General features: G+C 42.4%; 1 protein-coding gene across 5 annotated transcripts; it reads left to right on the top strand.

The window, feature by feature from the left end:
• The first annotated feature begins 30 nt into the window (after positions 1–30).
• Positions 31–19,096, top strand: LOC102376002 (solute carrier family 35 member E2-like). Of its 5 annotated transcripts, none has more exons than XM_025211553.1 (10): positions 31–482; positions 3,165–3,309; positions 8,645–9,169; positions 9,904–10,039; positions 10,833–10,960; positions 11,757–11,877; positions 14,285–14,338; positions 15,072–15,144; positions 16,575–16,720; positions 17,439–19,096. In XM_025211553.1, the coding sequence occupies exons 3-10, from the start codon at positions 8,845–8,847 to the stop codon at positions 17,674–17,676; spliced, it is 1,221 nt and encodes a 406-aa protein (XP_025067338.1). In that variant the 5' UTR covers positions 31–482; positions 3,165–3,309; positions 8,645–8,844; the 3' UTR covers positions 17,677–19,096. The 5 variants fall into 5 exon arrangements, with proteins under 5 accessions (XP_025067338.1, XP_006016243.1, XP_006016242.1 ...); XM_006016181.3 differs by lacking the exon at positions 31–482 and adding an exon at positions 1,429–2,292; XM_006016180.3 differs by lacking the exon at positions 31–482 and adding an exon at positions 2,319–2,586.
• The last annotated feature ends 5,172 nt before the right edge of the window (positions 19,097–24,268 follow it).

The raw sequence follows: 24,268 nt of genomic DNA, 5'->3' as shown, positions 1-24,268 counted from the left end.
CCTGTCCCCCCGCAGGGCCGGCAGGAGCAGCCCCGGCGCTTCCCCCAGGACGGGAGGGGAGCGGGGCTGTCACTTCCGTGAAGTCCGCAGCAGTTCCCGCACCGCGCCCCCCTGCATCCACCCCTGCTGGAGGCCTGGGCCCAGCCAGCTTCGGTCGGGAGTGACAGGATGGTGGTTAAAGACCCGTGTCCCTGGTGCGGAGTTGCGGTCTACGTAACTGTCACTGGGCCCCAGGAAAAGCCTGCGCAGGATTAACAGGGCAGGACTGAAATGCACTGGCAGTGTCCCTTGGTGGTCTCCGAGCTGCACTAGCAAAGGGTGCTCGTACATGGAGGCACTCTGGCAGATCTCAGCGGCTAGTGAATGATCTGGTCGACGTGAGATGCATTTGGCAGAACAGAGTGCAGCCGTGCTTCTGCAGCGTCTGTCTGGGGGGTGCCTGGTCCGAGCGTGGGGTTTGACCTAGGTGGCTGGCGGTGTCGGTAAGTGAGCGGGGGGAAGTCGTCATTGCTGCATGGGCTCTCGCTGACCTGGTTTGTTTGGGGTGTGTAAAAAAAATTTGGGGGAGTGTCATTTAGACTTGAGGGCTTGTTTGAAGCAACTCCAGATGCTCGCAAGTCTCAAAGAGGAGCCTTGTGCATCATTGTACTGCAGCTTTATTTGAAATACTTACACATAGATGCCTTGAAGGCTAAGGTCTCTGCATGCCGGCATGCGGTTGGCTCTCTCTAAACTGTCTGAACCATGTTTTAGGCGTGTTTGTGGCCTATATTAAATACACAATTAAAATGCAAGGCATGCAAGACAAGCTTTTGTCTGCAAGGGGTGACACTTGGAGGGGGTCGAGGAGCTTGGCTTTGTCGTTCCTATTAGATCAGCTGTATCTTTTGCAAATGAAAGAGCTTGCAATCCTTCTCTAGCTTTTGGAATGAAAGACTTTATTGAGTGGGGTCTTCGTAGAAATTGTGAAGGTGAGTACTTTATTTCATAAGAAGTATGGGGATGTTAATGGGAGGGGAGAGAGCACCGCATAGGGTTTCTTTGTCTTTGCTACCAGCTGGTGTTCACTTTGGGGTCTCTTTGTATGGCTCGCAGAATTTTTGGTCTCAGAAACATGAATGGACAGAGGGCAACACTTGATTCTTGGGTAAGTAGAGCAGAGCCCGAGTGTCTGTCCTGTTGTTGGGAGATGGAGGCAAGTCCGCAGCCTAGAGTATCTGAGTCGAGCAGAGCATGGTGTCTGACGGGGCCTGCGAGCGGGATTCTGCATGCAATGCACTGGGACACCTGCGAGCGGTTTGAGATGCAGCAGGGAAGCTGTGCAGAAGCGGCTCTGAAACCACGCAGCACTGAGAGGGGTAGCTCTCAACTTGGAAACAACTCAGCAATGAAAGTTTGTCGTATTCTAAAAATACTCAATATGCTTGATGGAAGGAAGAGCTGTGCTCAAAAGCTGGCTTGTAATACACTTGAGAGAGAATGCCAAAGCGTACGAGCAACAGCGCTTTTTATTTCTACTATGCTACTATCATTTGAATAGACTACTGCTTATATCTACATATATATCTTTAAATATCCACTATGTATTTAGTAATGTGACTGGTTGTTTTTTTTCTTGATGTGTGTTATCAGTTTGTGGGTGCCTTAGTGGAAAATGAATTATTATATTTATTTGACTCCAGTCTGCCTCCACAAATAACTGTGTACAGTGTAAACACTTGCAAAGCAAAGGTCAGAAAGTCAGGTTTGCTGGAGAGGCTAGTTTAATTACTCCCATGACAGCGCATGGTTGGTGATGTTTGCTCTCCAAGTGGGTTTTGATTTTCTTTTTTTTTTCTGACCCTTTTGTTGTTTTTCAAAATCTGGCTCTGAAGAGGCTCTTGGCCTTTTTTTTTCCTCCATGCTCCCTTTTTAAACAGGATTACTGGGTGTTCCCAAGGAGTGTTGGGTGGAAGCAGCCCAGTTGGCTGCTTTTGCCATCTGCGATGCTGCCACAGAAAACCTCAAAAGGGTCATGTGAGGAATGTTTCGGGTCAGCATTGTAATTTCTGCTCCATGCCTGCAGCTGCGGCCTCCCCCCACCCCGAGTTAATCTGGTGCCTTCTGTCAAGAAAAAGGCAGAGAGTTAGGAACGTCTTTTGCTGATTTTTTTTTTAAGCTTGTTGGAAGACGGTTCTGCTATATCAGCTCTACTTGAGACCAGTTGATTAAGTTGTCATAGCCCCGGCCAGTTACATGAATGTGCAGTATTATGGCTTATTATGAAGTTTTCCTGCCACCAAAGGCCTATAGGTAATGGAGTTGAATTATCAGTAGCCTTGCTGATCTGCACTGCTGCTTCCCATTTGCATTTTCTCTTTCTCTAGAAGTGAGGGTTTCTTCACCAGTTGGAGAACTGTTGTGCTCTAGGCTCTAAATGCCTATTGTGACCTTCTCGAAAGCAACTCCTACAAACATTGGGCTTATGCCATAACATCCTACCAAAACTGTTGCTGTTTCTAAGGCTGCGTGAACGGACGGCTGTTTGTTGGCAGTGAGCCTCCGAGGCTGCTTTACGTGTTGACAGCAAATGTGTTGAGCCTTTTGGTAATCAAACTTTGGGACAGTAAAGGTTGGATCTAACCGACCTTCCTAATCGCTGGCAAATGCAGTTTCCCTGTTTTCAGATTGATTAAGCTGTTGGTACTATGGTGGGGGAGGATATTTTATGAAAGATAATACTCTTATGAGTTTTAAAATCTTGTCTTTGAACCTGTGTTCTCCTGGGCTCTATATTTTTTTTTTTATTCAGTGCACTTAAAAAGAGGTTCTTTTTCATCTCTCTGCTTCAGCTGACAGTGAGTGTTGCTGGTCAAACTCATAATTGGGGAGAAAGGGTGTTTGAATGCATGGAGCCTCTTAAATGGTCTGACAAGTGTGACGTTTTCATATGTGGCAAAGAGACACCTCGGCTAGATTTTTATCTAGTTCTGTTGTACCCTCAGTATTGATTTGAGCCAGTGGAAAGCTTTTACTGGATATTATTCATTTACTTATTTCCATGTGCAGTGACTTATTTTAGTCCATTTTGACTGTTAGGGGGTGACATAGAGAACAGCAAAAAGCACGCTGCCTGCTGCTGATTTTTATGAGCCAGAAGATTTAATGTATGTGTAATCCAACAGGACGAATCTCCCAGCCACTGCCACGTTTTCATCCATTGATGAACATCAGCTGCTGGTTGGCATCAAGGGAGGAAGACTGAATTAATCCCAGATGGGGGAACTATTTCAGCCAATTTAAGACTTTCCGGTCAATTTAAGGCAGCAGGTCAGTAATTTTGGGGGTACATGCATACTTTTTTTTTTCTTTTGTTTTATTGATAGTGGTAACCTTTATTGAATGTCATACTCTTTAATGAATGATACGAAATAGAATGTAAAAATGTTGCTGAAGTCAGAAGCCTCATTTTATTTAATTGCTTGTGTTACTGTAGCATTATGGCACTGTTAAGGAAGACTGTGAAAATACCTTTCATTTTATCATATTCACCCAAATCCAAGACCACTTTGAATTTTAGAGGACCCCCCCCTAATAATTAGATTCTATAGGTGGAAAATTATAAATTGCCATGTATAGAATTGAATTAGAGGAAGGTTGTCTTCATTTTGTCCCTCCCCACTGCTGTGGTGGGAGGCAAAGGGCCAGACCCCCTTTCCCTTCAGACTCCCCCAGCTCCTCTTGCTGTGAGCTCCCTCCCCTGACAAACAAGCCGTCCCAGCCTGGGGCAGGCAGCAGCTCAGCTCTGGCTTTGGCCCTGTGCCTGATTCAGGCTGGTACTTGAATCCAAGATATAGCTTCCACCACACCCCATGCTGATGAGGGGTCACCTTGTCTTGTATTTGGGGAAGTGCAGTAAATAGTCAGGAGTGTGTTAATTTAAAAGTAGGAACCCAAGAGCAGTATTTTTATTTAAATTGGGGAGAAAAAGGTCAAGGGTGACTACAAACCCTGCACACCTGGAATACTTTAAACAAGATTTTCTGGGTTCAATTGAACCACAGGTTTTGGACACTATTTGGCTTAACTTCCAATCTGTAGGGTAAGTGCCAATGGGTCACAGCTAAGCCCAGCCTTTATGATCCCAGCATGTTTGTCATGTTGGCATACATTACTAGAATACTTAAGGGAATCCCAGGTATATGGGGGTGGCTGGGGCGTAATGCAGATTCAAAAGGTGGCAGTCTTCCTTTCACTAGCAATGGCACTCGGGCACCCAGTGCTGGTAACACTCCTGTCTTATTGCTAGTGCTGTACTGCTTTTCCCAAGGTCTTGGTTAAATTCCAACATTGATTCCATTCTGCCAACCTAACTCCCCTGCAGTTTGTAGATATAGCTTTTATTTATTACTCTGAGCTGTTGTGTGATGGTTTCCCTCTCCACCAGACAGTTCTTGTTTTGCACTTTGTAGTTATTGTCTCTAAGTGGTTGCAGAGTAGGAACTGTGAAATGTTACTTCTCACACTGCTGCTGGATCAAAACAACGATGATGTGGAAAGACAGCCCTAGTAACCAAGACTGGGAGTCCTCCAGCAGATTTGCCAGTATTGTTCTGAATCGACAAGTAGTGGATTACTGTTAATTGAGTTGAGACCCACCTTCAAGGCCAGAAAGCGTGGCTTTTTTCAGTGTTGTGTTTAATATCCTGAAAGCTTAATGTCTGTATAGAAATAGCTTCATGGGACTACAGTCTGATTGATTTGTGAGTGGCTGGAAATCCCCTATTCTCCTTTATTCTGCTGACATATTGTTCTAAATCCCATTTAAATGAAGTAGCTTAATTTTGCAGCAATAAGAATTCAGTTAATTTTGCAAGCTCAGAGAGGCATGTTGCCCTAAGAAGATATTTTGCTGTGTAATCTCCTTAGTTTTTGTTCCTAAATCATTTTTTTTTTTCTTTAAAATCAAGCCCTCAGTGGCAGGGCATAGTTACAATACACGTGGCAGTGAACTCACTAGCTTGGCTTTTCTAACTTTAGTAACAGTTCAGTAAGCAGAGCGGTGATCTTAAGAAACTCAGTCCAGCTCTTCTGTACATTAAACAGCTATGAATATTCAAGATAAATATTTTATGACATTTAATCTCTCTCTTGGCTTGGCAGCTACCATAATCTGTTCCAGTTTATTCCCCAGGGCCTTAATGTAACTTCCTGTACACATTTCTTTTGGCCGTCATGTTCTGCATATATTTTACAGCTCAGTCCTGCAAAGCCTCCCTCTTGAGTAGCTGTGTGCATATGGGCAAGTTCCAGTGACTAAAAAAGCTTTAATAGTAGAAACAAATTTTTATTACCTCCTGGGTCATTGATATAAGAGACTCTCTTGAGGTATAAGAATTTAGGAGCATATTCTTCACTGAATCAGGGAGACTGCAAGCAATAAGATACAGTAGTTGACATGCTTCTCAAGGCTTGAGAACAGAAACAGTAAATCTCGGATTTACAAGTACCAGTTAACAATTGAGATTTGGCTAACCAGCAGCTTAGCTCCCTCCACTATTTCTTGTTTCTCTTGCATACAGGTAATACAGAGAACATGGACAATTCTGTTTTTTAACTACTTTAAAAGGAAGGGGAGCAGCTGCCTGGGAGTGGGCAGCAGCTGTTATACTGTAACTGTTACAAGTGTATGATCTCCTAGGGATGTAAATTAGCTTAATTGCCTTATCTTAGACCTGAATGAAACCGGGTTAAAGCTGCAATGGTTTTGCTACATTTGCATGGATACAAAATTATGCAGACTTAAATTGTATTGTAAGGGTGGGTCCAGACTACACGCTGCACACGCAGGTGTTCCCCATGCTGCTAATTAGCAGTGTGGTTGGGGTGGGGGGTGTTGACCCGGGAGATCCCGGTATGAAAAAAAGCCACACCTAAAAAGCGGGGTGACGCATGTGGTGGCAGTATGCACCACCTGAAACCAGAGCCTGGCCAGCTGGAGCCATACTCCAGCTGCCAGACAGGCTCCCTGCTGCCAGATCCCAGATCCCCGCCACTGGAGCCCCAGAGGCCTCCAGGCCCCAGCCTCCCCTACTCCACCTGGGACAACTTGCCACACAGCAGTGCATGTGTGTCATGGGCATTCCCTGGGTACAAGTAGGAGCAGCACATATTGTGCTGCTGTTATTTGTCTCTGGGAAAAAAACACAGGTGCCCTTGGCTGGATATGCCCTACACGTTTATATTGGTACCATTTGATATCAGTACAGTTGTAATATATGTCTAGATCCGCAGTGTTTACTGGGTCAACCACACCAGAACAATGAGATGCCTCGCTGCTCTGCTGCAGGGTGCTTTGAGGAGTCGCTTGACTGGCTGCATCCTCACTGTATACTGGGGTGCCTGAAAGTCCTGATGTTTCTTAGCCTTCTCCTTTGTTTTTTCCCCCCCAAAAGGTTTCAGATAATAGCCCAAAGCCTTTGGGAAACAGGCTGTTCTGTCATTTGTATTCATCGGGTAACAGCTACAGCTGTTTGGAAAGGTGTTCCTATTAGTGAACTTCAGCACTGAACTTACTCTGGGATGTTTTCCTCAATTGTTTGCTTTGAGCCTGCCAGATCAGCAGACAGTGGGGCACTCTGATATTACGGCAGTGGGTTACCTTATAAATATTGAGCCTGAATATCTCTACTGTGTAACACAAAGCTTTTAGTTTTTTCCCCCAGGGGGAGATATCAAGCATTAGTGGCTTTCTGTCCTGAACAGCTGCAGAACCTCCTCATGTTCCGGTCGTGGCATCCTCCTAGTTCAGGGCTCTGTTTTTCATGCCTGCGTGAGGATGTGGTGAGCTGCTCCCGACAATCAACGACGCTAGAGCAAAGGGTAAAGAGGGCTTTCCGTATAACTGTGCTAATTGGCCTCATGCAAACTGGGGTGCTTAAGAGCGTTGGGACTGAGTTTGAACAGAATTTCTTCTGCGGCAGTCTTAACAAATCTGTCCTTTAAGAAAAATACTTTAGCTCATAAGTGGGATTAAGCCCCCCGGAAGCATATCTGAATCAGCATGAACCTATTGACAGCAGCCTAGGAGAGGTCTGTATCTTAGTGCACTATTACATCAGAGGTGTTCTGCTCTTGGAAAAGGACTTGGGGAGGGGCAGTCTTCTTGCTGCTTCGTTGAAGTAAGATAAATGAAAAATCTGAGAAGTGAAAACTTCAGTGCAAAATTAACAGCTGCTTGGATGGGATAAAGAAACGTCTTAACCGCTTCATCCATGTGTCTGAGGTGGGTTGCAATGTCCAGGTCAAGTCTAGCTTTAAAAAGCAAAGAAAATAAAATATGTGCCCTGGCCAGTTTTTCAGTAAGCATTTTAGCCAATACAAGGCCGTCCAGGTGCATGCCCCTGTGTGTGTTCACCTGCCAGGCAGCGTTTACTGTGCTGCCATTGTTCAGAGGCATCCTTGTGTAACAGTATTGCCAAGATGTCCATAGTTAAACTTTCCACCATACAGTGCTATTTTTGGCAGTCTCTATACTTTGCCTGTGTAGCGAGTGATGTGTCCTCTCGGGCACTGATATTCTAAAATGCGTTTTCCAGGTTGCTCAATCCTATAAGACCTGCTGATGTGCAACCCTAATCTCTGTAATGAAAGACCTTGTATACAGTCTGTTTGCTGTCTGACCTATTCTGTTTTCTTCTGTCTTTCTGATAGTCTGTATTTTGGGTATCAGTTGCAAAGACAAACATCCAAAGGTGGCTTTTAATGTTGCTGATCAAGACAGACAGAATGGTTTGGCTCCTTTTTACCAATGTTGGGCCCTATTTATGCAACTGATACATTGTTTGACATTGACACTGTAATGCAACTGATGTGGCAGAATAGATTCACCCAACTTTATTTTACAGTTCAAAAGTGTATCCTCAGATGGGAAACAATTAGATACCTGTATTCCCAGGTTTGTTCTTTTTTCCAGAATTGTACTATAAGGATTGCTGTAGTTGCTTGTGTTACACTACAGTGTGGCTGAAGTACCCATGCTACACGTTATTCACCACACCACTTATCTTTGCTTTATGATCAGAAGGCTCAGACACCTGGGAATTTCTTTGCCTGTTTTGTTTTACAAGATCAAAAGGTATAAAAATCATGTGGTCTTTGAGGGCTGATTAAAGTCCTTTCTCTCTTTGTATTTTTCTCCACTGTCTGCTTTATGCGTTTTTGTATGTCATAAAAAAAATGGCTGTAGCAGTGTAAACCATGGGGATAGTACCATAAATGCACTCCTGCACAGAATTGTGACCTGTAAAGACATTTTCCAGACAGAATGTAAAGTAGCAGGTTGAATGAGAATAACATAATTACAGAGGAAGGTAATAACTACGTGTACGAGCAAGAACTTTGGAACCCAGAGACCTGTTTTGTTTTAGTTTGGCACTGGCTGTCTCAAAATAGAAAAGAAGTTGAGGCGGATCTGTACTTCTGCATGTTATGATCACATTAACAAGTAGAAATGTATGTCTTAAGCAATGCAACAAATGCAAATCTTTGTCTCCTTCATAAACTGCAAATGAAACCTGGTGTTTCTATGCCATGAATATTTTAAAATGGCATTGTTAAGTAGTGAAGAACTCTTTGCTTTTTTTTTTTTTTTTTCCATTGGCAGAAAGGGCAACAGACTGCAGGAAGAAGCATTTGAAGTGTTATTTTTAAACAAGATGTTGGTTGGAGGACCAGATAAACTTTTATGAGCCAACGGAGCTGAAAGAATAACCATGTGAGATTTATTTTCGCTTCCTTGTGAAGTTCTAGACAAAATCAATGTTGCTTTTTATTAAGTCTGAACAGTAGTCTCTGAACATCAGCATGTCGACTGTAACGAGCACTCAGACTCTGGAGGACTCTGATCCACCCCGTCTTGAAGAGAAGCCAAAGGGGAAGGCGTTGTTTCCGTTGGACTCCCTCTTTGCTAATCGGAGTGAGAAATTTGTAATTGCCAGGAGCGACAGCGTACCGGAGGAGAACGTACTAAAAATCACTATCACGGAGACCACAGTCATTGAGTCGGACTTGGGCATCTGGAATTCCCATGCTCTCATCTACCTCACCTTGTGGTTTTTCTTCAGCTTCTGCACGCTCTTCCTTAACAAGTACATACTTTCACTGCTGGAGGGAGAGCCCAGCATGCTAGGTAATTGGTTTTCATTTAAGAACTCAGTTGCAATAAAATGTTTGCCAGTGAAGTAATATAATAGGTGGTTTCTGTGGTGCAAGAAAGACAGTTAAGCAGTCAGAGCAACAGGATTGGGAATTGGGAACTTGAGAGTCCCATTTTCAGCACCGACAGGGACTCCTGTCCTGGGTTAGCCTCTCTGTAAAATGGAATAAAAGCTCTTTTACAGAGGTGCTATGGGGATTGCACTACAAGGTAATCTGCATAGACTACTTCAAGGATAAAGTAGACAAAAATGTGCCTGATTTTCTGCTTGCTCTAGTGTGTGGTAAGACAGTGTTTTTCTCTCTCTTAAATTAAAGTCTATTTTTTAATAGATTGTTTGTAATGTTCGAACCTCTAGAGGCCTAAGAGAGCAAAGCATTGCTGAATTGCAAAAGTTCTTAGTCCTCATATGAGCCTGGACAGCAGCTGTTTTTATCTACTAGTTTTGCTGGTTTTTGAAGAATGGAGTTTCTATAATGTAGCCGTGGTTTTTAATGTCTGTAGTTATCTTGCCACCTTTTGTCTCATCTGCCACACCAAGGGTAGATGCAGAAGGACGGGGCTTTGATCAGCATTTTATGAAGCTGCCCGTTTTACCAGCCATGTCTAACTCCAGTGGCCTCTAATGAAAAATGTGCGTCGTACTTTGGGATAGCTTGATACTCTAGTCATCTTCTGACCGGTCTTGATTTCCCATCTTTCTTCAGGTGCTGTTCAAATGCTCTCAACCACCTTCATTGGCTGTGTAAAAATGTTTGTACCGTGCTGTTTGTATCAGCACAAGACACGTATCTCTTACCCACCCAATTTCATCATGATAATGCTGTTTGTTGGACTGATGAGGTAAATGGTTGAACATTCCCAGCGGGTTGTCTGAAGTATAATGTCACTATATATGTTTGCGTCCATGACCCCTTCTGTCCACAGAAAAGATTGGAGAGCACAGTTAGTGCCAACTGTTTTGAACCTTTCAGAATCTCATGATTTATTCTTTAATCACTTTTCCTAAATATTAGTTGCTTTCTTCTGACATGAAGTCTTTTGGAAACCTGCTCCACTCACTATGACTTTTAGCTCCTTTATCTTAAATAGATCCCTCTTTTCTTCTTTCTTTTTTTAATGACATTTCTTCCTTCTCTCTAAGACTACTATTTTATTCTCATTTAAAACTACCAGATGTTTGGTCATTACTAATTACTGTGCTATGGTGTGTCATGTTACCCTTTCCCAGCAAGCTGTATTAAATGTGTAGTATCAGTTATTAATTTACGTTTTATTTTCAAATACACACCTTTTAGAAGAGAACATGTACTGCAGACTTGGACGGGGCTAAAATAAAGCGTGGCTTGCTTTTCTACACCGCAAAACCAAAGTACTTTAAAAATGTTTTTACTAAACTGGAAGGATCTATTTTGTAACCAAGTCCTGCAGCACTATTTTTAAAGGGTAACTAGCTTTCTGATTAAACAAAGGGCTAGATATGTAGCAGACATTTAGGTCCTGTAGTAAAAACTTGTGTATAAAAGAATTAGGCTGCAGTAACTACGTGTAATAAATGCCTAACCTAAAATCAGCTTTTTAAAGCATCGCTTTATTTTCTGCTGCATTTAATGGGACTTTTTTTTTCTCCCCCCAGGTTTGCAACAGTAGTTTTAGGGCTGGTCAGCCTGAAAAATGTGGCTGTTTCATTTGCTGAAACAGTTAAAAGCTCTGCACCTATTTTTACTGTTATCATGTCTCGGATGATTTTAGGGGAATATACTGGTAAGTGTTTTATGTAATTATTTTGCCTTTGACAAAAAGAAGGTTTTGAGCATGTTCCATTTTTAGACCAGTTGGAAAAATCATTCCTATTGAAAAAGCTTGAACTGTAAATGGAATGAGCAAGAAACAATATCGTAATTTGTGTAAGGATGGTGTTAGTTGGACACTTTTTTTTTCTGGCAAGAAACTAGTGTCCTGAGGTTAGACCCTTAAATGAAATGATGTGCATGTTCCATCTCTGAAGGCAAGCTGCTGATGTGACTTACATTTTAAGTTTCTGGCATCTTTACTGCCTCCAGCCTGAAGCTGATGCACAGAAATGGCCTCTCACATCATTCCTTGGAGTCCCACTGAATTGTAGTTGCATCCTTCTCTTTCCTGAGAGAGACCTCGCAGCTGCTCAGTCATCTGCACTCTTTGTGACAGCACTCTGCACCTCAGACTTCATGATACAAGCCAGGAGGAGGCAGGTTTAGCAAAGGCACAGGACAGGTGGTGAGTTGATGACTGACAAGAAAGTCAAGACGAGGGAGGTCACCTGTCATTTTTCTTTTTAGATCAAGTGTGCTGGTGAATCAGTGACTAGATGATCTTTTAAGTGCTGTTCAGCAGTTTGTCTATAATCTTTTATGATTGAAGTGAAAACAAATCCACACTTAAGAAATTAAAAGTTTTTTTTTTTTTACTAGAAAAGTTAACCTGGAGTTGACCGATTTCTTTCCTAAGCACAAGCGATGCGGTGTGGGGCAATGGAAGTATGGCAATGTAAAGTTTTAAATCTTCTTTCTACTCACAGGATTGCTGGTCAATCTGTCTCTCATCCCAGTCATGGGCGGACTAGCTTTATGTACAGCCACAGAACTCAGCTTCAACATTCTGGGTTTTTCAGCAGCTTTGTCGACTAACATCATGGATTGGTAAGGTGTGAGGGAGGTTGCATGCACACAATAAAAAGTTGTAGTTATTTGGTAAACTAAGCCATCTCGCGTTCTAGAGCTGTCTTGTCCAGGTCGTGCTTAATGTGCAGTGTTTTCATTTTTGCTACAGAGAGAATTATACTAATAGAAAATGCATTTTATCTTGGATATGGGAACACCATACATGTCAGCACACATGTCAGTGGTTAAAGAACAGAACTCCTGCACTCATAAAATCCGTGTGTCGTTACCTTGATCCAGAACCTATGCCATGCCATAAGCCAATTACTAGAGTTATCAGTATGCAAATACTGGCTTGGTTGTGACTGGTGGCAAAAAATGACATATTGAAATGCCAAAAATATAAGTATGTTAGTGTTTGTGAATTTTTAAAAAGTGTTACTGGCTCTAAAATTACAGTTAAGCAAATACATGTTTTAATAACACTAAGGAGGTAACTGAAGCTAGAGCATTAGGATAAGATTTTAACAGGCAACGTTAACAGTGATTTGGGACTTGGATCACACGTGAAAGACAAAAACAACAGCCAGTGTAAATCATTATTGTCTTGGTTCAGATTCAAAGTGATCCAAAGGGCATGATATTGTAATGCACTTCTGGGGGTACACTTTTCTCTTGATACTAAGCTATATCATATCTGACTGCTAAGTAAACAGAATGAGCTCTACCAAAACGAGGCTTTGTGATGTTTTAATATGTTCAAGGCAAGAGATTATCTTAATAAATATGGTACTAGATAAACTGCTGAGACTCTACTTTATAAATGCCATTCCTGTGATTCAAACTCATTTATGGGGGCTGGGAAGGGGGCAGGGGCAGCATTATTGTTTCCTGCTCTTGGAGTCCAATGGCGTTGGTGTTCAGCTCCAGTTCCTCATTCCCTCCAGAAGTTCTGCCTATGGACTTTGTTAGGGGTCCAAAGCCTCCTGTGAAAACAAAATAGGTCTACTGGGTGATCTTGAGCTTTGCTCTCCATTCTCTTAGGTGTGATTGTTTGTACTTTGCCACTAACCAGATGTAAGGGAACGCAGCCTGCCAGGCAGTGATTAAATCAGGCCTCTTTCAAATCAGTTCTCTTCAAATGCAAAATAAGGCATGAAAGAAGGCTGGATGCATATGTATTTTTATGAAAGACTGTATATGGAAATTGGGTGCAGCCCTTTTGCTTTTGGCAACCTGCAGTGCGTTGCAGCTTGAATGTCCTTGCACCATTTTTTCTAAATGCCCTTTTGCATCGTCACGGGCTGGATATGCCATGTTTCTATTAATTTCTAATACTGTTGCTTTAGAGGGGAGTTGATTGGAAAAAGAAAACCAATACTCCAGTTTCCCAGTCAAGCTCCTTAAATATCAAACGTGTTTCCATTTAAAATACCAAATACTAATTTTAAAAGAATAATTCTCTGTTTCTGAAAGTTACAGTCAGCGAGGTGATGCAGAGAAGGTAACTGGCACTTTTAGATTCAGTTAAACTTATGAGAGAATTACCAAACAGAATAATGCTTAATGTATATTAATCTAAAAAGTAAAGTATAAACCTGAAATTTAGCTACTTGAAGAACGAGAAATACAGTTAATAAACCACATCCTAACCTGCTATCCTTTCATCTTCATTTTGCATGTTTCAAACTCTGATTTGTTTCCTAAATAGGAGCATGGCATTTCATGTTGCTTTCCATAATGGTCTCACTTCAAACTTAAAAAACAAGAAAAAGAAATGAAAGTATCAATAGTGAATCGCATGCTATTTATAAAATGGGAAACTTAAAACAACTTGCATGTAAAATGGGTTAACAAAACATTCTGCAATGTGTTTATAGGGCAGCCACATTAATGAGACACACAAGAAAAGAATATACCCTGCCTCTAAAACTGCCTTTTCTATTCTATTTAAACCCACGAAGGACTGCGCAGATCACCGATTCTCAACCAGCGTGCTGTACTGCTGGGGGTGTCTTGAGATCCTTTCAGGGGTGTTGTGTGATGCCATGCAATGTTAGCACTGTTAGCTGTGGAAACACAATTCACAGAATAATCCCAGAGTTTTCAAATAGGAATCCATAGCATTAAAAACATTGACTTGTGGGGTTTTTTTTTTTTTTTTTTTTTTTTTTGAAGTTTTGCAACAGAATAATTGCTCTAGTATTATTTTGTAGTCAAAGAGAGAGAGTGAGTGAGAACTAAGAGCTGGCATCTTCTGAGGGGTGTCTTGAGTCTGTTGAAAGGTGCCTCAAGTTCAAAAAGATTGAGAACCACTGGTGTAGAAAAGGCAGCTGTTGGCCGGAGTTGTATAGAAAAGCTCAATTTCTGTCACAGGATATTATTAAGTTCATATGTTCGCTATAAGCAGTATCTATAGGTAAACTTCTTGCTTTTCTTTTCCCAGTCTGCAAAACGTTTTTTCCAAAAAGCTGCTCAGTGGAGACAAGTACCGCTTTTCGTAAGTATTTGTTGCTTCGAATATACCGTTTGGAGAAGGGCCGTGGGGATCATCAGGAAACCAGGTTTTCAGAGTTAGTAGGACTGGGACAGGGCCTCTGTCTTCCTTCACAGCTTCTGATAACAGCTGTGCCATATCAATATTAACCAATTTTATGTCAGAAATAGAAGTAGTTAGTCTTCCACAAACAAAAAATAAACAAACCCAAACCATAACCATTAGTGTGTAAGAGATGGATATCTTAAAGGAATTTTAGATTACCAAAATGGCAGTTGTCTAATGCTAAGGAAACTCCCTCTTCTGCCCAAGACTGACAGTATGCCACTCCTTTAAAGTTGCTACAGTCCCAAAAGGTTTTTTCCATACTTGAACTACAGAACGCTTGAACCACTAGTTAAATATTGCACTATATCGTTCTTGTTCACAATCATTAGCTTTAAAAATATTTTTTTAAAGCACTCAATAAATCCTTTATTGGTAGGAACCATCTGAACCTTTGAAAGCATCTGTTTTGTTAAACTTAGGATTCAGGGAGAGCAAACTCTTAGCTCCATTAAGAGTCTTTTGTGCCTTTCATCAGGCTTTTTAGCTGATTTTTTCTAAAAATGGTTTTGAGCACTAAGGTGTCTGTTCTGAGCCATTGATTGTAAATTCAGTACAGCTCTTTGACAGTAACTAGGTGATAACTTTTAAAAACGTTCTTTTTTTTTTAATGTTCTGTCTCTCTTTATAGAGCCCCAGAGCTTCAGTTCTACACCAGTGCTGCTGCAGTCATTATGCTCATTCCAGCGTGGATATTTTTCATGGTAACTTCCATTAGCTAACAATGCCGTGTGTTTTCCTTCTGACCTGTGAGCAGATGACTTACTTTCAGTTTACCTTTCCTATTCTTTAAAATCATGCTGGCATGCACTTCATCCTGTGTTTGGCTGGTGATGTTTTAAGAGGCTGAGAGAGGGTGTTTCGAGAAGCAGTTTCATGCAAACATGATTTGACGAACAAACCAAAAAAAACTGAAGTTGGTTTCAAGATTTAAGGAACAAGTCATTATTTAATTTGACTAAATGCCTTCAAAGTAACTTAAAGAAATTAGTCCTGTGTTCTTGCTGGCCTGTTTGATATGGACTGTATTCATAGGACGCTTGACAGTCTGTTATGAGAGAGGAAACTGTGATATAGTCTTCTGGCTGGTTTGTGTCAGAGAGGGAATTAGGACTCTTGGTTTCCTGTCTCCAGGTTCTGTGTTCTGACTACTAAGCTGCACAGACCAAATGCAGAAAAAGAAAAAATTGACTTACAACCATAATGAAACCATATGTTCACATATTATATGGTGTGGAGAAAATGTTGGGATGGCAGTAATCTTATCCTGTTCTCTTCTGTATGATAGAGAAGCCAAAAGCAATTATCGCAACCTTTTGGCAATATTTTACAGTTAGGGTGGCCAAAATCTGGAACCAGCTTCCCAGGGAAGTGGTCCTCACCCCACCTTGGGCAAATTCAAGAGGAGGTTGGATGATCACCTGTCTGGGGTCTTGTGAGCCCAGCATTCATTCCTGCCTGTGGCAGGGGGTCAGGCTAGATGATCTGTTCCGGTCCCTCCTGACCCTAGCTACTATGAAACCTTATTAACTGCATTAGAGATGGTTTCAAAAGATGTCCCACTGCAGCACTCGCCCATATGACTGAGTCAGAACAGATCAGCCCTGAGTTATGATGCTTCTGCTAGAAGCCGTAGCAAGGGGCTGAGCGGGATGAGTTTAGATGCCAACGCAAGGCCCAGTGTGTTCTGTCGAGGGTGAATTATGGATTCGGTATGTTCCGAATGGGCTAGCACAGCTACTTCTCTCAAATGACATGACAAAACTGAATCTTTCCTAATCATTCTGAGTGACACAGTGCTCTAATCTTGGTGGGAAATTAAGAGAAGTATCTTGCTGTGTGTGCCACTTCCTTTTTTAAACATTCACACAGGATTAAATGATGTGATGGAAAGTCTGAAGAAAACAGATTTGGGCTCACATTTTTTTTTTTTTCCAGAGAGAAGAGAAAGCTCAAAGGATTAAAAAAAAAAAAAAAAAAAAATTCCAGTTCAGGCTTCTGAAATCTGGATTAAATAGTCTTGGGTATTTCCAGTACTAAGGAGATGCCATCATTAGGCAGGGGGAAAATTACTTGACAGTGTAGATGTTCTTGTAAACTGTGCTCCTAAAATCTTCCTTTTTTTTGGCTTTAGGATGTGCCAGTGATTGGGAAAAGTGGAAGAAGTTTCAGTTATAACCAGGATGTCATTGTACTCCTCCTAATAGATGGAGTCTTGTTTCATCTTCAGAGCGTCACAGCTTATGCTTTGATGGGAAAAATTTCTCCTGTCACTTTCAGGTAACACTATATAACTTCCATATTATTCTTTCATAGCTCAGATTATCTCAAATGAGGAACTGATTGGAAAGTTGCTTTACCTGTACTTCAGAGTCATGAAATGCCTTGTAAAATCATAGAAAATAAGTGTTGGAAGGGACCTCAGGAGGTCATCTAGTCCAGCCCCCTCATCTAACTCAACCCCCAAAATCCTGCATGCAAGCACAGACCACTCCTGTACTTCCCTTGTGTCTGTAGCTCCAGTGTAGACAACTGTACTACTGTTCTTGTGTGTAAGAAGGGTGGGATTTGGCCCATAATATTACACGGCGGGACTGTTCTGCACAGTCCTTAGCCTCATTTTGCATTAATAGCAGCATCAAGTAGGTATATTTGCAATTGCTTACCAGTGTTTTAAAATGGAATGCTATTTATTTTCTAGTAGGACCACTTAGGTGGATGGATTAACTAATGGCGAACATAGGATTCTGCTGCAGTCTTGTTTAACTTCCCCTTGCCCCCACTTTTTAAAGCAAATTTAATTCCCACATAGGTCTATTACACAGACCTGTTCTTGCTGATGCTCACACCATTTCACACTCACTCTGATTAGCTCAAATAGGAAAAGCAGAATCTGGGTTTCTGCAAAGATAATGCATGCTGAAACAGGTTGGCAAGTTTTACATGTGGGAAATTTCAAAGCTTTCAGTCCTTTACTGGGTTTTTTTTTTTGTTTCAGTGTTGCTAGTACTGTGAAGCATGCGTTGTCAATCTGGCTAAGTATTATTGTGTTCAGTAACAAAATCACAAGTCTCTCAGCCGTTGGAACTGTTCTAGTAACAATTGGAGTCCTGCTATATAACAAGGCAAAGCAGCATCAGCAAGAAACTATCCAAAGCCTGGCGGCAGCAACAGCCCCACAAACAACACAAGGGACAGCTGAAGATACTGAGCCACTAATTCCCAAGGAGATATAGCCATATAGTTGATATGGCCCTTACTTCTTCCAACCTGGTGTAACTCAAAGGAGCTCCTTCTTAAATGGCTGCTACTCCAGCAGTTGACAGTGGTTGGTTTCTTTTGAGTCTGCAGCAGGTGAAGAGATGGACTTGAAGCAGAAAAGAAGGGAAAAAGAAGAGAAAAGAATCCAGGAAGTCCTTTTTTTACCGAGAAACTGACATAAAGAGCAGAAGACCGGAAGTCATAGTGTCATAAATACTGGCTTCAGGCTCTTTTCTTGACTCTGCTAATAAAGCACAAGACTATTTTGGAGATAAAACTTCAGTGTTGTATGGGAAAGTTACTTGTGCCCTGGCCCACCGTGGTAATGTGAAAACATGACTCCTCACTGTCTTTTGCTAGCTTGCAGTGGAATGAAACTGCTGCAGAGCAGAACATCCCTATTCACAGCTATTTGGAGCATCCTGTGCTGGGTGAATCGGTAGGCTGTGGCGTGGTGTGGTGTGGTGCAAAGCTGCAGAATGACTACACGCCCATGGGTGGAAGTAAAGGAAGTAGTCGCAAATACAAGAATAGTGGTGAGGAGCTAGGTCTCTGCATAAACCAGCAAAGGAAAATCTGTGGTTTGCTGCTCAAATTGTAACAATTGGAGCATTGCAGCTTTTCTGGTTACTTGTAGCATTGATATAACTTGTGAAACTGAAACCCAGATATGCACACACTCCCTTGCTGTAACATAGGACCTGACACACATGAGCTGTTACTATCAGGCAAAAACTACTAGAAACTGCAATAATAAATGAGGCAACATCAGCATTTCCATTATAATGATATACATTTCCTCTGGAATATAATTAACTATGAAAATCCTGAGATAGGAGAGGGACTAATGCATAAAATTTTCTAGGGGTGAAATAAATACATACTGCCTTTAAGAAACTCAGGGTTAAAGTCAGTCTTTGGCCTGTCGCGTTGTGTGCAATTATTTGAGCATCTCCTGTGAAGAGACCTGTTTGCTAGAGAGCTGTATGGAGATTTTTGATACAACCAGAGAAGATGTGTGTTTGGGGGGGAGTAGAGGGGGGAGGAAAAGTTTGAATCCTAAAATAAAACTGTCCTGGCATCTGTGGATTTTTAACAGTTTTTTTTAATTTAACATGATGCAGTGCTTGAGGAAGGAGCATGGGGAAAGCTGCTGCTTTCTCCTTTCTGACATTGCCTGTTAAAAATGTCACTTTATATGAAGAAAATAAGTGTTTACGTGAAAAAAAATCTGTGATATTACGGTAGTTATAAACAAATTATGGGAGAAGAATCCTACAGCAGAATTAAGACTTTTTTGTTTAGTTGTTATCTCTTACCTGAAAGATGATAGAGCAGGGGTGGGCAAAATGTGGCCCACTAGGCCATTCTATCTGGCCCACGGGGCCCCTACAAAATTTAGAAAATTAATATTTATCTGCCCCTGGCTGCCTGTCATGCGGCCCTCGATGGCTTGTCAGAACTCAGGAAGTGGACCTCCACCCAAAATAATTGCCCACCCCTGTGATAGATTGACAGCAGAGGCACAGATCAAGTGATCCTCTGGGAAAGGACAAATTGGAAATAGCCTCTTGGAAAGTGCCCCAGTTTTAGTGTCCTTAGTCTGCAAAATCTAAGCATTTGCTTCATTCTGCACACAGCAGATAGTGCCGTTGACTTCAGGGGACTACTCCCAAGGGCTGCAAGGAGTGGATCCCTGAAGAAATGCTGTCTGCAGTAATGATCCTGGAAGCTGTTTGCTTGCTTGTTTGCCTAAACTGGGCTTATTGCACGGGGGGTGGGGGGTGTATTAATTGCCTGTCAGGGAGACCCAAATCAATATCCTGCAGCTCAATGCATCATGTCATTGACATTGTCTAGACTTTTACTGAAAAAAATACATTAACGTCCTCTGTGCCAGATTCAAACCTATCACTAAAACAATGGAGGAAAAGATTAGTGTGGTACTAAAAATAGCTGTAGTTGCTAGCTAGATTGTTTTTAAAAACTTGGAACTTGATAAGTAAAACCAATACAGCAGGCATTTTACAAAAAAAAAAAAAGGGCTTGCCACTCGCCCAGTATATTTAATAAAAAGAAAATTGTCCTTATGATTGCAAAGAGTAATAAAGCTTTTCATTGGCAGAATAAAACACACTGTTAAGCTCCAAGTTTAAATTTAAAGATGTCATCTTGGGATCATAAGGAGTTTGAGCTGTAAGAACTGAGATTAAAAAAACCCAACAAAGCTAAAATATTGGCCTTAGTGTTAGCCTTGTATACTGTCAGTACATTCATGCCTGTACGAGCTTTCCAAATGTCTGTCTGACATGGACTGGAGTCATCTGTGCTGTCAGATCACTGATATTGAGTCAGTAGCCAAATAGAGCTATTTATTAAAAAAAAATCCAATCATCCGTGTGGCTGAACATACTGCAGTGTAGCCTTGATTTGCTCTTCAGTGTCAGATGGATTGTTTTTCCCTCTCCACCCCATTAGCTAGAGTGGAGTTAATAGAATTGATTGTCCATATTCCCCATGCAATCAGTTATTCCAGAACAGAGATATTTTTTCCTTTTCACTCAAGGGGTAAACCAATTCCTGTTTACCATGTGACAGCTTTGCCTTTTCATGCTATAACCCATTTAAGTAACAAGGGCAAGCTGATGTAGTCTGGAATGTCACCTGGATGCCAAGCCACAGGTAACAAGGCTGTGGACCAAATAATACATATTCTGTTTTCTCAGCTCTTCCTTCCCATAGCTGCATATTCCATTTTCCCAAACCCCACAGTGCTGCTTGGCACCGAAGGTAGCAGGTGTACAGAAATGAACACATAGGGCTCAAAGGGACCTTTACGGTCATTGAGTCTGGTTCTCTGGTGCTGCAGACAATCATGCTTCGTATCCATCTGCAAGATCTATCTGATCAACCTATAACCCAGAAGTGATCCATTTGTGAGGCTGATTCAGACTCTCACTGTCCTAAGATCAGAGTAATTTTGAGCCTAAATTTATTCACAGTCAAATAATATCCATTTACTCTTCACAGATTTCATAGACATTAGGGCTGGAAGGGACCTCAGAAGATCAGCGAGTCCAGCCCCCTGCCCCAGGGGCAGGAAGTCAGCTGGGGTCAAAGGATCCCAGCAAGATAAACATCCGAATCTCTCTTAAAAGAGTCCGAAGTAGGTGCTTGGCACCACCTCTGGAGGGAGTCTATTCCAGGCCTTGGGGGCTTGGACAGTAAAGAAGTTTTTCCCTATGTCCAGCCTAAAATGGTCTTGGAGGGAGTTTGTGACCATTGGACCTTGTTATCCCTTGGGCGCTCTGGTGAACAGACGTTCCCCCAGATCCTGATGTACTTATAGGTTTTTACCAGGTCACCCCTGAGCCTGTGCTTTTCCAGGCTGAAGAGTCCCATGGCTCTCAGCCTCTTTTCATAAGGCCTGTTCTCTTGCCTTCTGATCATGCGCGTGGCTCTCCTCTGGACTCTGGTGTACCAGCACTTTTGTCCCAGCACTATTTAGCTTGCTGCTTTTTCCCCAGTATAATTATATGCAGCATTCTTCCTGCCTTTGCAGCTTTACTAAGCTATAGCCAAGCTCTTTCGAACTTCTCTTCAAGGTAGCCTCCTCCATTCTCACCAGACTTGCAGCCTTTCTCTGCATCTATTCCAGTCTGAATCCCTCTCTCCTGCATGGGTGACCAGAGTTGCACAGAATCCCACATAAGGTCACCCCAGTGCCTTGTACAATGGCAATACGACTTCCCCATCTCTACTGGAAATTTCTTGTGAGATTGAATTTGCCTTTTTCATACTTGCATTATAAGGGTAGCTCATAGTCGTCCTCTGATTGACCAGTAGGCTAGTGAAGGAAGAGTCTGTGGTCAGTAATTAGACAGAGAAATGGTATTTCAAAAGGGATGTGGCCAGCCTGGAGAGGGTTCAGAGAAGGGCCACCTGCTTGGTGAGAGGGCAGCAGGACAGGCCCTACGAGGAGAGACTGAGGGACCTGAACGTGTTCAGCCTCAGCAAGAGGAGGCTGAGGGGGGACCTGGTGGCTGCCTACAAACTCATCAGGGGAGATCATCAGCAAATAGGCAGAGCCCTTTTCTCCCCAGCACCACCTGGGGTGACGAGGAACAATGATCGTAAGCTGATGGAGAATAGGTTTGGGTTAGAGATCAGAAGGCAATATTTTACAGTTAGGGCGGTCAAAATCTGGAACCAACTTCGCAGGGAAGTGGTCCTCGCCCCACCTTGGGCAAATTCAAGAGGAGGTTGGATGATCACCTCTCTGGGGTCTTGTGAACCCAGCATTCATTCCTGCCTGTGGCAGGGGGTCAGGCTAGATGATCTGTTCAGGTCCCTCCGGACCCTACCTACTATGAAACTATGAAATCTTTCAACTGTTTTGCCACTTGAAAATACCATGCAAATCAAATCACGATAGCTTAAAAAAATCATTGTCCTGTTGTAAATTGCTCCATTATTCTCACCTTCAGTTTCCTTTTTTTATTGTTGGCTAAATGTGCCTTTTGTTGAACAATGTTTTTGAACTGCAGTGCAAAGAATACTTGGATTTGGGTCATTGGGTGGGTCAGAAGCCAAAACTTTGACATGCATTAAACTTCAAAAGCTGAGTTCTCCACATTTTCTCTTCGGAAGACAGGAAAAACTTCCTGTGCCAGAGAGCATAATGCAGCTGGTTAGACACCAAAGGCCATGTATTCTTGTTTGATTATATATGATCTGATTGCATCAAACATGAAAATGCAGCCTTACATTTCTGGGATGCTATAATTTATTAATTATGATAGTTAACTAAACCACTGGATAAATGGCTAGTTAATTTAATAAGGACAATATAGTGAGAAATTAGGCTGCCACAGCATAAATAGAAATTGGAGCAGCTTCTGGCAGGTATTTATAGACTCATAGAAAGTTAGGGTTGGACGGGACCTCAGGAGGTCATCTAGTTCAACCCCCTGCTCAAAGCAGGACCAACCCCAACTAGATCATCCCAGCCAAAGCTTTGTCTCGCCAGGTTTTGAAACCCCGCAAAGATGGAACTTCCACCACCTCCCTGGGTAACCTGTTCCAGTGTTTTACTACCCTTCTAGTGAGAAAGTCTTCCTAATATCTAACCTAAACTTCCTTGGTGCAACTTGAGACCGTTGTTCCTTGTTCTGTCATCTGGCACCACTGAGAACAGCCCAGCTCCATCCTCTTTCAAACCCCACTTCAGATAGTTGAAGCCTGCTATTAAGTCTTCTCTCAGTTTCCTCTTCTGTAGACTATAAATAAACCCAGTTCCTCAGTTTCCTCGGAAGTCATGTCCCCCAGCCCCCTGCATTTTTGTTGCTCTCCAATTTGTCCACATACTTTTTGTAGGGGGGGTGGTCCAAAACTGGACACGGTACTCCAGATGTGGCCTCACCAGTACTGAACAGAGGGGAATAATCACTTCCCTTGACCTACTGGCAACCACCTACCAATGCAGCCCAGTATGCCATTAGCCTTCTTGGAAACAAGGGCACACTGCTGGCTCATATTCAGTTTTTTGTCCGCTGTAACCCCCATGTCCTTTTCTGCAGAGCTGCTGCCCAGCCAGTCAGCCCCAGCCTGTACCGGTGCATGGGATTGTTCCATCCTAAATGCAGGACTTTGCACTTGTCCTCATTGAACCTCATGAGAGTTTTTTTGGCCCAATCCTCCGCTTTGTCTATAGGTCACTGAATTTTGGAGTGCTGAGCCTTTTGAAACTGGAAAAAAAGAGGGTTTTACTTTATGACTGGTGAGTAAAATCCTTCCTGGTATAAGATACTGGTGCTTGATGGAAGGAACGTACTGCATTGTGAACATAAGGGAAGAAATGCTCAATATTTCTTACAAAACCTGTGGTGATGCTGTACCCCAAATGACAAATCTCACTGCTAAAGGTATGGGTGAGAAGTGCACGGCTTACATGTTATTGCCAGTCCTTTGCAGGGTGGGATACTCTCCAGTAGAGGCAGCTGTCTGGTGGATCTGCTCTGAGCAAGCCGACAGCGTGTTTGCAAGCAGGAACCTGAGCTGTACATGTAAGGGCTTGCACAGATTTCCAAAGCACCACACAGCAAGGATGCAGGGCTTGCTGCTTTGCTTTTCAAATCGCTTCTCCTTTAATAAAAAGGTTGAATAACTCATTTTGGTCGGTCGTTGGGACCAGGTGTACTAGGAGCTGCCTGACCCTTTGCTACCGTAGAGATTTGGAGGAGCAGCGTTGGTCCATCGGTGAATCCCTGTGGAGACTCCACGATAATGTGTTGGTTCTGCACAAAAAAAATGGGCTTGCTGCTTTGCTTTTCAAATCGCTTCTCCTTTAATAAAAAGGTTGAATAACTCATTTTGGTCGGTCGTTGGGACCAGGTGTACTAGGAGCTGCCTGACCCTTTGCTACCGTAGAGATTTGGAGGAGCAGCGTTGGTCCATCGGTGAATCCCTGTGGAGACTCCACGATAATGTGTTGGTTCTGCACAAAAAAAATGTAACCCCAACTCCACATTTTTCTGTGATCAAAATGAAACTATATATATATATATA

The sequence above is a fragment of the Alligator sinensis genome, unplaced genomic scaffold (assembly GCF_000455745.1).
Source record: "Alligator sinensis unplaced genomic scaffold, ASM45574v1 scaffold366_1, whole genome shotgun sequence".
NCBI classification, from domain to species: Eukaryota; Metazoa; Chordata; order Crocodylia; family Alligatoridae; genus Alligator; species Alligator sinensis.
Note: the sequence above shows the minus strand (reverse complement) of the source record. Positions and strands in the feature narration are given on the sequence as shown.